The sequence below is a fragment of the Somniosus microcephalus genome, chromosome 11 (genome assembly GCF_052327205.1).
Source record: "Somniosus microcephalus isolate GS21.2 chromosome 11, FLI_Smic_1.0, whole genome shotgun sequence".
In the NCBI taxonomy this organism is placed as follows: Eukaryota; Metazoa; Chordata; class Chondrichthyes; order Squaliformes; family Somniosidae; genus Somniosus; species Somniosus microcephalus.
In genome coordinates, this window is record NC_140997.1 from 39469535 (window position 1) to 39484328 (window position 14794).

The 14794-nt window shown below is 43.1% G+C and overlaps 1 protein-coding gene across 5 annotated transcripts in view; it reads right to left on the reverse strand.

The window, feature by feature from the left end:
• caskin1 (CASK interacting protein 1) overlaps positions 1 to 14794 on the reverse strand; it is an 854777-nt gene that overhangs the window by 91589 nt on the left and 748394 nt on the right. For all 5 annotated transcript variants that reach the window (XM_086000518.1, XM_086000521.1, XM_086000520.1 and 2 more), the window contains exon 10: positions 12231 to 12348. In XM_086000518.1, the coding sequence (XP_085856644.1) occupies positions 12231 to 12348 (118 nt within the window). The remainder of the gene's footprint in view (positions 1 to 12230; positions 12349 to 14794) is intronic.

A 14794-nucleotide genomic window follows, 5' to 3' on the forward strand; every position in this document is an offset into this window, starting at 1 on the left:
CGGCAGCCCCTTTACACCCCGCCCAATTTTGTTATCTTTGATTTTAATGGAAAGGCTAATCAGATGCAGAGATAAATGGTTCGAATAATTAGTGCGTTCCTTTCCCCAAATCTGTCAGGTTGCGGCTATTCCTCCAGTTATTAAACAGAGGCCCATATCGACGATGCTGAAATAATTGCACATTACCCACAGTATCAAACGGTTTACAAATTGTCCGCTCAAAAATTTGTAACAAACCCACGCCCTCCGAGGCGATATGAAGTCGCAGTCAGCCCTTCATGTCCTCTAATAAATATAGTTTGTGCAGAAGATATGCCTGAAAACGGTGCCTCTTTTAGGTAACACTGCCAGTGCCAGGATTAAATTCCTTGAGCGATGAAGTCTCATACCGATCACCCGAAACACCTCCGTTCGGTCCGCAAGAGTGACCCTGAACTTCCAGTCACTTGTCATCTTGAATTCTCCGCCCCACTCCCACTCTGACTCTGTCCTTGGTCTCCGACACTTTTCCAGTGAAGCTCATCGGAAGCTCAAGGAACAGCACCTCATCTTTCGATTAGGCACTTTGCAGCCTTCTGGACTCAACATTGAGTTCAACAATTTCAGATCACAACCACTGCTCCCATTTTTTTGGACAGCAACTGTTGGTAATGATTCTGCTGTTGCCATTTACAACTCCTCCAGATCCATCTTTTGTTTCTTCGCTTGTCCCCTTACCATCTCCTTTTGCCTTGCACCATCATCCCTTTTGTCATTTAACCTCTCCTGCCTTCCACCTTATCACAGACCTTCCCTTTTGTTCTTCCCTCCCCTCCCCCTTTCCCTGCCTCTGTACTTGTTTAAAAACCTGTTACGTCTCTAACCTTTTCCAGTTCTGATGAAAGGTCATCGACCTGAAACGTTAACTCTTTGTCTCTCTCCACAGATGCTGCCTGACCTGCTGAGTATTTCCAGCATTTTCTGCTTTTATTTCTGATTATCTGAAACTTAGTTAAACGCATGAACAATTGAATGCATCTGGCAGGCCGATCTATAAACACATCTATAGTATTACTGACTACTGTGTAAACAGGTAATCCTGCTCTAAGGTAGTAACATACAGGCAACCACTGGCTCACTTCCATAATGCAATCCCACTTTTGTGGAGATTTATTTGTTTTGAGCTCTATTAATCTGAATGAGGCTTCCACTTCATTTATATCAGTCATTAATTCTACTTCGGGAGGGCATGTTGTTCACGATTCCTTCTGAATCCCTGGAGGAAGTAATTTGTTAAATACCCTTCTCTCCTGAAGGTACCAACTCAAGGTTTCTATGGGAACCAGTCATGCCCTGGTGCCTCACTCCAAAGACCATTCTTCACCTGTGAGCTTCAACGGAGAGTGCAGGCAAGCTATTTGACAATGAGGGCCATCACAGTCAAGCCCAATCTTGTCCTTAGCCTGTGTCTCCCCACGCACACACTTTCAGCAGAGGTCACTGGCTAATTTCCCCCCTTTCTGATGGAGAGCACCATGGCTGATTGCAATACCCCTACTGCCATGTTGGTGAGATCAGTAACTCAGCACAGGCGAAGAATCAAACCTGGCACCTTCTGGTTTACATAGCTCAGTTCGATGTTACATGCTGCCTTTGCCAATGAACCCACCGGGGAAGCTGTATATAACTAGGCCTAGACTAGTATAAATGATTACAAATGTCATGTGTTAATTTGCAGATGTTTAAACATGGATATTACAGTTATGAAGTGTAGTAGTTATATTACTGGACTAGTAATCCAGAGGCCTGAACTAATCGTTCAGATGAAAATGAGTTTAAATCCCATCAGGGCAGTTTGAGAATTGGAATCTGGAATTAAAAAGCTGGCATCAGTAAAAATGGCCATGAAGCTGTCAAATTGTTCTAAAAACCCAACTGGTTCACTAATGTTCTTTGAGGAAGGAAACCTGCCATCCTTACCTGGTCTGGCCTATATGTGACTCCAATCCTACACCAACTCTTAACTGCCCTCTGAAGTGGCCTAGCAAACCATTCAGTAGGGCAACTAGAAGATGGGCAATAAATGCCGGCCTTGCCAGCGATGCCACATCCCAAAAATGAATTAAAAAAAAAGATATTTAACAATAAAACCATTAACCACATTAAGTTAATTGAATGACCACTTTGTACCAAATCATTTGGGGGCATAAAGCTGTTAAATGAATCTGAGCAGTGTGTGGCAGTGGGAATGTGAAGCTTACGTTATGCGGATAGGCTGGTTGTTATACTGAACTACATGCCCCTATTGGCACCTGACTGAGCTCTGTGACTCGATTGGCGTATATCTAACGAGCAAGCCCTGGCTAGGTACTGGCTTAAAGTACCCGTCAATAGGTCAGAGTTCAGACAGAAACAGCCCTGAAATGATAGCCCCTTTTAGGGCTGAACGACGAGCTGTATAACAACCCTGAATTATCCTGACCAGATCAGTACGGTTTTAGTCACAAATACATCTTCAAACCAATCGAAGTTTCCTGCCTGAGTGAAAAAAGAAAAAACTGATGTGTGTGTACGAGAGACTACGCGCCCCCCTCCCCATGTCATTCCGAATCCTAATACAGGAGTCTCCTTTATCATGGCATCTCCGAGTGGAGATCTGTCACTAGAGCCATGCTCTAATAGGCGGGTGGCTTTTTATTAAAGTTAAAATAATGTTTAAAATGTTATATACCTGGTAGTCTGCTCAAGGGATGGTGGGTTCTCATCTCCAGCAAGTGGGGTGTCTACACTCTCTGCTGCTTTCACTGGTCTGGGTGGTTGGGGAATGGGGTGAGGGGTTCGTGATGGTGGGACATGGAGGCTCTTGTATGTGATATTACTTGGTCCATGGCAGACACACCATTCTGCCACCATCACACTGATCACTTCCAGAGACTCAACGGGATCGGAAAGCCACATTTGTGTCAATCCTGTGTGTTGCCATCAGACTCTGCCTGCATATGAATGAACATAAGAACATAAGAAGTAGGAGCAGGAGTAGGCCATACGGCCCCTCGGGCCTGCTCCGCCATTCAATAGGATCATGGCTGATCCGAATCTAGACTCACGTCCACTTCCCTGCCCTCGCCCCGTAACCTCTAATTCCCTTATCTGCTAGGAAACTGTCTATCTCCATTTTAAATTTATTTAATGTTGCAGCTTCCACAGCTCTCTGGGGTAGCAAATTCCATAGATTTACTACCCTCTGAGTGAAGAAGTTTCTCCTCATCTCAGTTTTGAAAGCGCAGCCCCTTATTCTTAGATTATGCCCCCTAGTTCTAGTCTCACCCATCAGTGGAAACATCCTCCCCGCATCCACCCAATCAAGCCCCTTCACAATCTTATATGTTTCGATAAGATCGCCTCTCATTCTTCTGAACTCCAATGAGTAGAGTCCCAACCTACTCAACCTTTCCTCATACGTCAACCCCCTCATCTCCGGAATCAACCGAGTGTACCTTCTCTGAACCGCCTCGAGAGCAAGTATATCTTTTCTTAAATATGGAAACCAAAACTGCACACAGTATTCTAGGTGTGGCCTCACCAATACCCTGTATAACTGCAGCAAGGCTTCCCTGTTTTTATACTCCATCCCCCTTGCAATAAAAGCCAAGATTCCATTGACCTTCCTGATCACCTGCTGTACCTGCATACTAACTTTTTGTGTTTCATGCACCAGGACCCCCAGATCCCTTTGTACTGTAGCACTTTGCAGTTTCTCTCCATTTAGATAATAACTTGCTCTTTGATTTTTTCTGCCACAGTGCATAACCTCACACTTTCCAACATTATATTGCATCTGCCAAATCTCTGCCCACTCGCTTAGCCTGTCTATGTCCTTTTGCAGGTTTTTTATGTCCTCCTCACTCATTGCTTTCCCTCCCATCTTTGTATCGTCGGCAAACTTGGATACGTTGCACTCGGTCCCTTCCTCCAAATCGTTAATATAGATTGTAAAGAGTTGGGGTCCCAGCACTGACCCCTGCGGAACACCACTAGTTACTGATTGCCAGCCCGAGAATGAACCATGTATCCCAACTCTTTGTTTTCTGTTAGATAGCCAATCTTCCACCCATGCCAGTATATTACCCCCAATCCCGTGATTTCTTATCTTGATCAGTAATCTTTTGTGTGGAACCTTGTCAAATGCCTTTTGGAAGTCCAAATACACTACATCCACTGGTTCCCCTTTATCCACCCTGTATGTTACATCCTCAAAGAATTCGAGCAAATTTGTCAAACATGACTTCCCCTTCATAAAACCATGCTGACTCTGTCCTATTGAATTATGTTTATCCAAATGCTCTGTTACTGTTTCCTTAATAATGGACTCCAACATTTTGCCAACCACAGATGTTAGGCTAACTGGTCTATAGTTTCCAGCTTTTTGTCTACTTCCCTTCTTAAATAAGGGTGTTACATTAGCAGTTTTCCAATCTGCCGGGACCTTTCCTGAGTCCAGGGAGTTCTGGAAAATAATCACCAATGCATCCACAATCCCTACCGCCACTTCTCTCAAGACCCTAGGATGTAGGCCATCAGGTCTGGGGGATTTATCCGCCTTAAGTCCCATTATTTTACTGAGTACCATCTCCTTAGTGATTTTAATCATCTTTAGCTCCTCCCCCCCATTGCCCCCTGTTTGTCCAGTGTTGGGATATTTTTAGTGTCCTCTACTGTAAAGACTGATACAAAATATTTGTTCAGCATCTTTGCCATCTCCATGTTCCCCACCACTAGTTTCCCGGTCCCATCCTCTAAGGGACCAACGTTCACTTTAGCCACCCTTTTTCTTTTTATATAGCTGTAGAAACTCTTGCTATCTGTTTTTATATTTTTTGCTAGTTTACTTTCATAATCTATCTTCCCTTTCTTAATTAATCTTTTAGTTATTGTTTGCTGGCTTTTAAATGCTTCCCAATCTTCTATCCTCCCACTAGATTTGGCTACTTTATATGCCCTTGTTTTCAGTCGAATACTATCCTTTATTACTTTACTAAGCCACGGATGGCTGTCTTTTCTTTTACTCCCCTTTTTCCTCAGTGGAATATATTTATCTTGAAAGATGTGAAATATCTCCTTGAATGTAGACCACTGCTCTTGTACCGTCTTACACTTTAATCTGTTTTCCCAGTCCACTTTAGTCAATTCTACTCTCATACCTTCATAGTCTCCTTTATTTAAGCTCAGTATGTTGGTTTGAGAGCCAACTCTCTCACCCTCAAACTGAATTTGGAATTCAACCATATTATGGTCACTCATTCCAAGGGGATCCTTTACTAGGACATTTTTTATTAATCCTGTTTCATTACACAGGACCAGATCTAAGATTGCCTGCCCCCTGGTTGGTTCAGTTACATACTACTCAAGGAACTTGTCCCTAATACACTCTATGAACTCTTCCTCAAGGCTGCCATGCCCAATTTGATTAGTCCAGTCAATATGAAAGTTAAAATCCCCCATGATTATAGCTGTTCCCTTATTACAAGCCCCAACTATTTCCTGATTTATACTCCAACCAACAGAGTTGCCACTGTTAGGAGGCTTATAGACTACGCCCACTAGTGACTTTTTCCCCTTCTTATTCCTTATCTCCACCCAAACTATTTCACTAACCTGATCCTTTGACCCAATATCATTTCTGACTATTGCAGTGATTCCATCCTTGATTAACATAGCAACCCCACCTCCCTTTCCTTTCTGTCTGTCCTTCCTAATTGTCAAATACCCTTGTATGTTTAGTTCCCAGTCATGATTATCTTGCAGCCATGTTTCCGTAATGGCCACCAGATCATACCCATGTGTAGTTATTTGTACTGTCAACTCGTCAATTTTGTTACGAATGCTGCGTGCATTCAGATAAAGAACTTTCAAATATGTTTTCTGACAATTTATTCCTGCTTTTACCCCTTTTACTACTTTACCTTTATCATTATACATTCTGTCCCTTCCTGACACGCTCTGGTTTTTAATTCCCCCACTGCTACCTTGTTCTATTGCCTTCTCCGCTGTCATTTTTATTTTTCGCTCTCTTAAAACCTCCCCCCCACTAATTAGTTTAAAGCCCTCTCTATAGCCCTAGTTATTCGATTCGCCAGGACTCTAGTCCCAGCACTGGCCAAGTGAAGTCCGTCCCAACGGAACAGCTCTCTCCTGTCCCAGTACTGATGCCAGTGTCCCAGGAAGCAAAACCCATTTCTCCCACACCAGGCTTTGAGCCACGTATTTAACTCTCTAATTTTATTTACCCTAGCCAAATTTGCACATGGCTCAGGTAGTAATCCAGAGACTATTACCCTTGTGGTTCTGCTTTTTAATTTGACCCCTAGCTGCTCAAACTCCCTCAGCAGAACCTCCTTCCTTGTCCTATCTATGTCGTTGGTACCAACATGGACCACGACAACTGGATCCTCCCCCTCCAAGTTTCTCTCCAGCCCAGAGGAGATGTCCTTAACCCTGGCACCGGGCAGGCAACACAGCCTTCGGGACTCTCGCTCTCGGCTGCAAAGAACTCTATCTATCCCCCTAACGATACTATCCCCTACCACTACAACATTTCTTTTAACTCCCCCCACTTGAATGGCCCCCCGCTCCACGGTGCTGTGGCCGGGTTGCTCATCCTCCCCGCAGTCCCCGTTCCCATCCTCACAGGGAGTAAGAACCTCAAACCTGTTGGACAAGAGCAAGGGCTGCGGCTCCTCCAACACTACCTCCTGGATCCCCGTACCTGCCTCACTTCTAGTCACACCATCCTGACCCTGGCCACGGACTACATTTGAATTAATTAGTCTAATTGGTGTGACTACCTCCTGATACACAGAGTCCAGGTAACTCTCCCCCTCCCTGATGTGTCTCAGTGTTTGAAGCTCGGACTCCAGCTCTTCAACACGGAGTGGCTCGCTTTTATTCAGGAGCGCGACGCCACCAAGAATGAGAAATGGGAAGAATGGTGCAGGGAGATCTTCAGCCTCCATTTCAGAGGCACTCTCCCACTCCCGGATATTTAATATAAAACCAATTGGTTTGTTTCTGGTCTCTTGATACTGTGAGGTCTCAGACTACATCGGTCTTCCCTCACAGTCTAGAATTCTCAACCCCAGCTTTTGTTCCAAGGCTTGGTCTTTATCTTTCCCAATACCTTGAATATTAGGATCTCATAAGCTGCAGCATGTCCCTGATTCCATCTCTTGATACATTGTCCAAAGATCTCCTCATTGCATCAAAACTGTAAACCCATACCTTACAAACACAGTTACTGTTTCAGGAAACTTCTCCCCGCTGTGCTCCTGTTATTAATGTTGATACTGCCTCTCTCTTGTTGATGCTCACTGAGATACCCACTACAGGTTCACTGATAGCCACACAGCACAATAAGCAATATCATCCCCTGATTCTATTTTTAATAAGAACTTCGGAGGTGTTCTGCTGCCACTTGGCAGGATGTTTCCAATACCTGCTGATTTCCTAACAAGAGTTGTCTGGCAATGGGAGATCAGAACTGAGTTTAATTGGTAAAGATAAACTAGTGGGACCTTTCCCCTTACACAGAATGTACGGCACGGAAACAGGCCTTTCGGCCCAACTGGTCTATGCCGGTGTTTATGCTCCACTCGAGCCTCCTCCCACCCAACTTCATCTCACCCTATCAGCATAACCCTCTATTCCTCTCTCACTAGTAATCAATACCTGAACCAGGCAGGTCTGCAGCACTGCAGGCCAACTGCTGATGGCTGATCTTCCAGCTTGACTCTCTGACTGGACTAGAGAGGGTACGGCTGACATTTCACGCACTTATTATCTTGTTGCAGGAAGTATATTTCAAAAGTCATGTGATATACACAAGATGGCTACTTTTAATTTTATTCGTGCTTCTTAAAGCTGGAATTATTTAGTATTTACAATGGCAGATGCAGACCTAACATTCACAATTAAATTACACGTTTCATTCAACTCAGAATCAGAAACTGCAGAGGAGAAAATTAAAGAAACACAACTGTCTCTCTAATCTCACTGCCCAGACCATTTATACAGACACTCCAACCTCAATCACTATTTACACAAACACTCCAAACTCAATCACTATTTGCACCAACACTCCAACCTCAATCACTATTTACACAAACACTCCAACCTCAATCACTATTTACACAAACACTCCAACCGCAATCACTATTTACACAAACATTCCAAACTCAATCACCATTTACACAAACACTCCAACCTCAATCACAATTTAGACAACACTCCAACCTCAGTCACTATTTACACAAACACTCCAAACTCAATCACTATTTACACCAACACTCCAACCTCAATCACTATTTACACCAACACTCCAACCTCAATCACTATTTACACCAACACTCCAACCTCAGTCACTATTTACACAAAGACTCCAAACTCATTCACTATTTACACAAACACTATAACCTCAATCACTATCGACACCAACACTCCAACCTCAGTCACTATTTACACCAACACTCCAACCTCAATCACTATTTACACAAACACTCCAAACTCAATCACTATTTACACAAACACTCCAACCTCAATCACTATTTACACAAACACTCCAACCTGAATCACTATTTACACAAACACTCCAACCTCAATCACTATTTACACAAATACTCCAACCTCAATCATTATTTACACAAACACTCCAACCTCAATCACTATTTACACAAACACTCCAAACTCAATCACTATTTACACCAACACTCCAACCTCAATCACTATTTAAACCAACACTCCAACCTCAATCACTATTTACACAAACACTCCAAACTCAATCACTATTTACAGCAACACTCCAAACTCAATCACTACACAAACATTCCAACCTCAAACACTATTTACACAAACACTCCAACCTCAATCACTATTTACACAAACACTCCAACCTCAATCACTATTTACACAAACACTCCAAACTCATTCAACATTTACACAAACACTCCAAACTCAATCACTATTTACACAAACACTCCAAACTCATCACTATTTACACAAACACTCCAACCTCAATCACTATTTACACAAACAGTCCAACCTCAATCACTATTTACACAAACAATCCAACCTCAATCACTATTTACACAAACAATCCAACCTCAGTCACTATTTACACAAACACTCCAAACTCAATCACTATTTACACAAACACTCCAAACTCAATCACTATTTACACCAACACTCCAACCTCAGTCACTATTTACAACAACACTCCAACCTCAATCACTATTTACACAAACACTCCAAACTCAATCACTATTTACACAAACACTGCAAACTCAATCACTATTTACACAAACACTCCAACCTCAATCACTATTTACACAAACACTCCAACCTAAATCACTATTTACACAAACACTCCAACCTCAATCACTATTTACACAAACACTCCAGCCTCAATCACTATTTACACAAACACTCCAAACTCAATCACTATTTTCACCAACACTCCAACCTCAATCACTATTTCCACCAACACTCCAACCTCAATCACTATTTACACCAGCACTCCAACCTCACTCACTATTTACACCAACACTCCAACCTCAATCACTACTTACAGCAACACTCCAACCTCAATCACTATTTACACAAACACTCCAAACTCAATCACTATTTACACCAACACTCCAAACTCAATCACTATTTATACAAACACTCCAACCTCAATCACTATTTACACAAACACTCCAAACTCAAACACTATTTACACCAACACTCCAACCTCAATCACTATTTACACAAACACTCCAAACTCAATCACTATTTACACAAACACTCTAACCTCAATCACTATTTACACCAACACTCCAACCTCAATCACTATTAACACCAACACTCCAACCCCAGTCCCCATTTACACCAACACTCCAACCTCAATCATTATTTACACAAACACTCCAAACTCAATCACTATTTACACCAACACTCCAACCTCAATCACTATTTACACAAACACTCCAACCTGAATCACTATTTACACAAAGACTCCAACCTCAATCACTATTTACACAAACACTCCAACCTCAATCACTATTTACACAAACACTCCAACCTCAATCACTATTTACACAAAGACTCCAACCTCAATCACTATTTACACAAACACTCCAACCTCAATCACTATTTACACAAACACTCCAACCTCAATCACTATTTACACCAACACTCCAACCTCAATCACTATTTACACCAACACTCCAACCTCAATCACTATTTACACCAACACTCCAACCTCAATCACTATTTACACAAACACTCCAACCTCAATCACTATTTACACCAACACTCCAACCTCAATCACTAATTACACAAACACTCCAAACTCAATCACTATTTACACCAACACTCCAAACTCAATCACTATTTACACAAACACTCCAACCTGAATCACTATTTACACAAAGACTCCAACCTCAATCACTATTTACAGCAACACTCCAACCTCAATCACTATTTACACCAACACTCCAACCTCAATCATTATTTACACAAACACTCCAAACTCAATCACTATTTACACAAACACTCCAAACTCAATCACTATTTACACCAAACTCAATCACTATTTACAGCAACACTCCAACCTCAATCACTATTTACACCAATACTCCAACCTCAGTCACTATTTACACAAACACTCCAAACTCAATCACTATTTACACCAACACTCCAACCTCAGTCACTATTTACAACACTCCAACCTCAATCACTATTTACACCAACACTCCAAACTCAATCACTATTTACACAAACACTCCAAACTCAATCACTATTTACACAAACACTCCAACCTCAATCACTACTTACACAAACACTCCAACCTCAATCACTATTTACACAAACACTCCAACCTCAATCACTATTTACACAAACACTCCAACCTCAATCACTATTTACACAAACATTCCAAACTGAATCAACATTTACACCAACACTCCAAACTCAATCACCATTTACACAAACACTCCAACCTCAATCACTATTTACACCAACACTCCAACCTCAGTCACTATTTACACAAACACTCCAACCGCAATCACTATTTACACAAACACTCCAACCTCAATCATTATTTACACAAACACTCCAACCTCAATCACTATTTACACCAACACTCCAACCTCAGTCACTATTTACACAAACACTCCAACCTCAATCATTATTTACACAAACACTCCAACCTCAATCACCATTTGATTCCGGAGATGAAGGGGTTGTCTTATGAGGAAAGATTGAACAGGTTGGGCCTATACTCATTGGAGTTTAGAAGAATGAGAGGTGATCTTATTGAAACAGGGTGCTTGACAGGGTAGATGCAGGGAGGATGTTTCCCCTCGTGGGGGAATCTAGAACTAGGGGGCATAGTTTCAGAATAAGGGGTCGCCCATTTAAGACGGAGATGAGGAGGAATTTCTTTGGTGAATCTTTGGAATTCTTTACCCCAGAGAGCTGTGGAGGCGGAGTCAGTGAATATATTCAAGGCGGAGATAGACAGGTATTTTAGCTACAGGGGTGTCAAGGGTTATGGGGAACAGACAGGGAATTGGAGTTGAGGCCAAGATCAGATCAGCCATGATCTTATTGAATGGCGGAGCAGGCTCAAGGGGCCGAATGGCCTACTCCTGCTCCTATTTCTTATGTTCTTATGTTCTTATTTACACACACACTCCAACCTCAATCACCATTTACACAAATACTGCAAACTCCAGCCTTGAACTGACTTTTAAAGATAAACAAAAGGTACTTGCTGAACTTCCAACAGATATTTCCTGCTATGTGAAGTTGCAGTAGCAAACCTATGTACTTTATGAACCAATTGCGTAGTTATATATATATTTTTATGTGATTTAATTAACCTGGCAAATATAAAAGAGGGCTCAGTTTAAAATAATTAAAAATAAAAAATTAGTAAGAAAAAATTATTTTCAATTTTACAAAAGGAATAGTTACCAAATTATACATTTGGAAGTGTTATTTGCTGCTTAATTCCTCATTTTGGATATGATCAAATAATGAATATTAATATGCATCAGTTTCCCTCAATCTTTAACAGGTACAATGGCGATCAATATTAAAAACAATTCATTACAAAAAAGACTCAGTATCTTGATATATTTTTGTTTGGCATCTTGAAGCGCATTTATTCAGGGTTCCTATGACAAAGATGAAGAGGCATAACTGCATTTTACCTGATCGCTTGTTAATCACCTCCGCAATAGATGATGGGAAGTAGCCCACTCTGTCGTTGCCAGTTCTGTTGTCATGGATACAGCCTTTCCACCTCCCATCAGGATGCTGCTCTAGAACCTGATTCAGGGAAATCAAAGAAAATACAAATGTAAACATCTTCGGAAGAAATTTGGATGACTTTTGTCCTCTTGAGCGAATGCCGGCGGGCTGTGTTTGATGGAATAATCAGTGCGTTAAACAAATAATGGGCCTGAGGCCTTCTCTCAGTTCAGGACATGCAGCCTGTAAATCTGAGAGGCCCATAGGAACCACTGGCTGAAATTGTGCTGCCCTCTCTATTGCATGTGTCGCTTTGCCCTGCAGGAACATCTGTTCCCCCATGTTGTCCCGCTCGTCACAAGATTTGGTTTTTGGAAAGAGTTGAAAATGATAAACGCAGATGATGCTAAAACCAAGACAAAACATCTGACGTGAGAAAATGGAAGAAAAGAGAAGAGGTGAGATAGAAAGTGCAGGTTCAAATCAGGACACAGCGGGAAAAGTGAGGGAGTAAGTGAGTCACCTTATTTTAACCGCCCCACCCGGTTTCTGCCTGGCTCCGGGAATTAAAATTGGGCATTCTAATTAATTTATCAGTGGCTTAGTGAATTTCCAATGGTAACTTTATTTTTTTATTCGTTTTTTTATGGGATCAGGGAGTCGCTGGCAATGCCAGCATTTATTGCCCATCCCTAGCTGCCCTTGAGAAGGTGGTGGTGAGCCATCTTCCTAAACCGCTGCAGTCCGTGCGGTGATGGTACTCCCACGACGCTGTTAGGTAGGGAGTTCCAGGATGTTGACCCAGCGACGATGAAGGATCGGCGATATACTTCTAAGTCAGGATGGTGTGTGACTTGGAGGGGAACATGGAGGTGGTGGTGTTCCCATGCGCCTGCTGCCCTTGGGAGGTGCTGCCGAAGAAGCCTTGGCGAGTTGCTGCAGTGCATCTTGTAGATGGTACACACTGTAGCCACGGTACGCCGGTGGTGGAGGGAGTGAATGTTTAAGGTGGTGGTTGGGCTGCCAATCAAGCGGACTGCTCTGTCCTGGATGGTGTCGAGCTTCTTGAGTGTTGTTGGAGCTGCACTCATCCAGGCAAGTGGAGAGTATTCCATCACACTCCTTACTTGTACCTTGTAGATGGTGGAAAGGCTTTGGGGAGTCAGGAGGTGAGACACTGAGACACTAGAATACCTAGCCTCTGACCTGCTCTTGTTGCCACAGTATTTATGTGGGTGGTCCAGTTAAGTTTCTGGTTAATGGTGACCCCCAGGATGTTGATAGTGGGGGATTCGGCGATGGTAATGCCATTGAATGTCAAGGGGAGGTGGTTAGACTCTCGCTTGTTGGAGATATTGCCTGGCACTTCTGTGGCGCAAATGTTACCTGCCACTTATCAGTCCAAGCCTGAATGTCGTTCAGGTCTTGTTGCACGCGGGCGTGGACTGCTTCATTATCTGAGGAGTTGTGAATGGCGCTGAACATCCCCATTTCTGACGTTATGTTGGAGGGAAGGTCATTGATGAAGCAGCTGAAGATGCTTGGGCCTAGGACACTGCTCTGGGGAACTCCTGCAGTGATTTCCTGGGGCTGTGATGATTGACCTTCAACCACCACAACCATCTTCCTTTGTGCTAGGTATGACTCCAGCCAGTGGAGCATTTTCCCCCTGATTCCCATTGACTTCAGTTTTACTAGGGCTCCTTGATGCCACACTCGGTCAAATGCTGCCTTGATGTCAAGGGCAGTCACTCTCACCTCACCTCTGGAATTCAGCTCCTTTGTCCATGTTTGGACCAAGGCTGTAATGAGGTCGGGAGCCGCGTGGTCTTGGCGGAACCCAAACTGGGCATCAGTGAGCAGGTTATTGGTGAGTAAGTGTCGCTTGATAACACTGTCGATGACACCTTCCATCACTTTGCTGATGATTGAGAGTAGACTGATGGGGCAGTAATTGGTCGGGTTGGATTTGTCCAGCTTTTTGTGGACAGGACATATCTGGGCAGTTTTCCACATTGTCGGATAGATGCCAGTGTTGTAGCTGTACTGGAACAGCTTGGCTAGAGGCACGGCTAGTTCTGGAGCACAAGTCTTCAGCACGATAGCCGGGATGTTGTCGGGGCCCATAGCCTTTGCTGTATCCAGTGCGCTCAGCCGTTTCTTGACATCACATGGAGTGAATCGAATTGGCTGAAGAACGGCTTCTGTGATGGTGGGACCTCGGGAGTAGGCCGATATGGATTATCCACTTGGCACTTCTGGCTGAAGATGGCTGCAAATGCTTCAGCCTTGTCTTCTGCACTCACGTGCTGGGCTCCACCATCATTGAGGATGGGGATATTCTTGGAGCCTCCTCCTCCCGTTAGTTGTTTAATGGTCCACCACCATTCACGACTGGATGTGGCAGGACTGCAGAGCTTTGATTTGATCTGTTGATTGTGGGATCTCTTAGCCCTGTCTATAGCATGCTGCTTCTGCTTTTTAGCGTGCATGTAGTCCTGTGTTGCAGCTTCCCCAGGTTGGC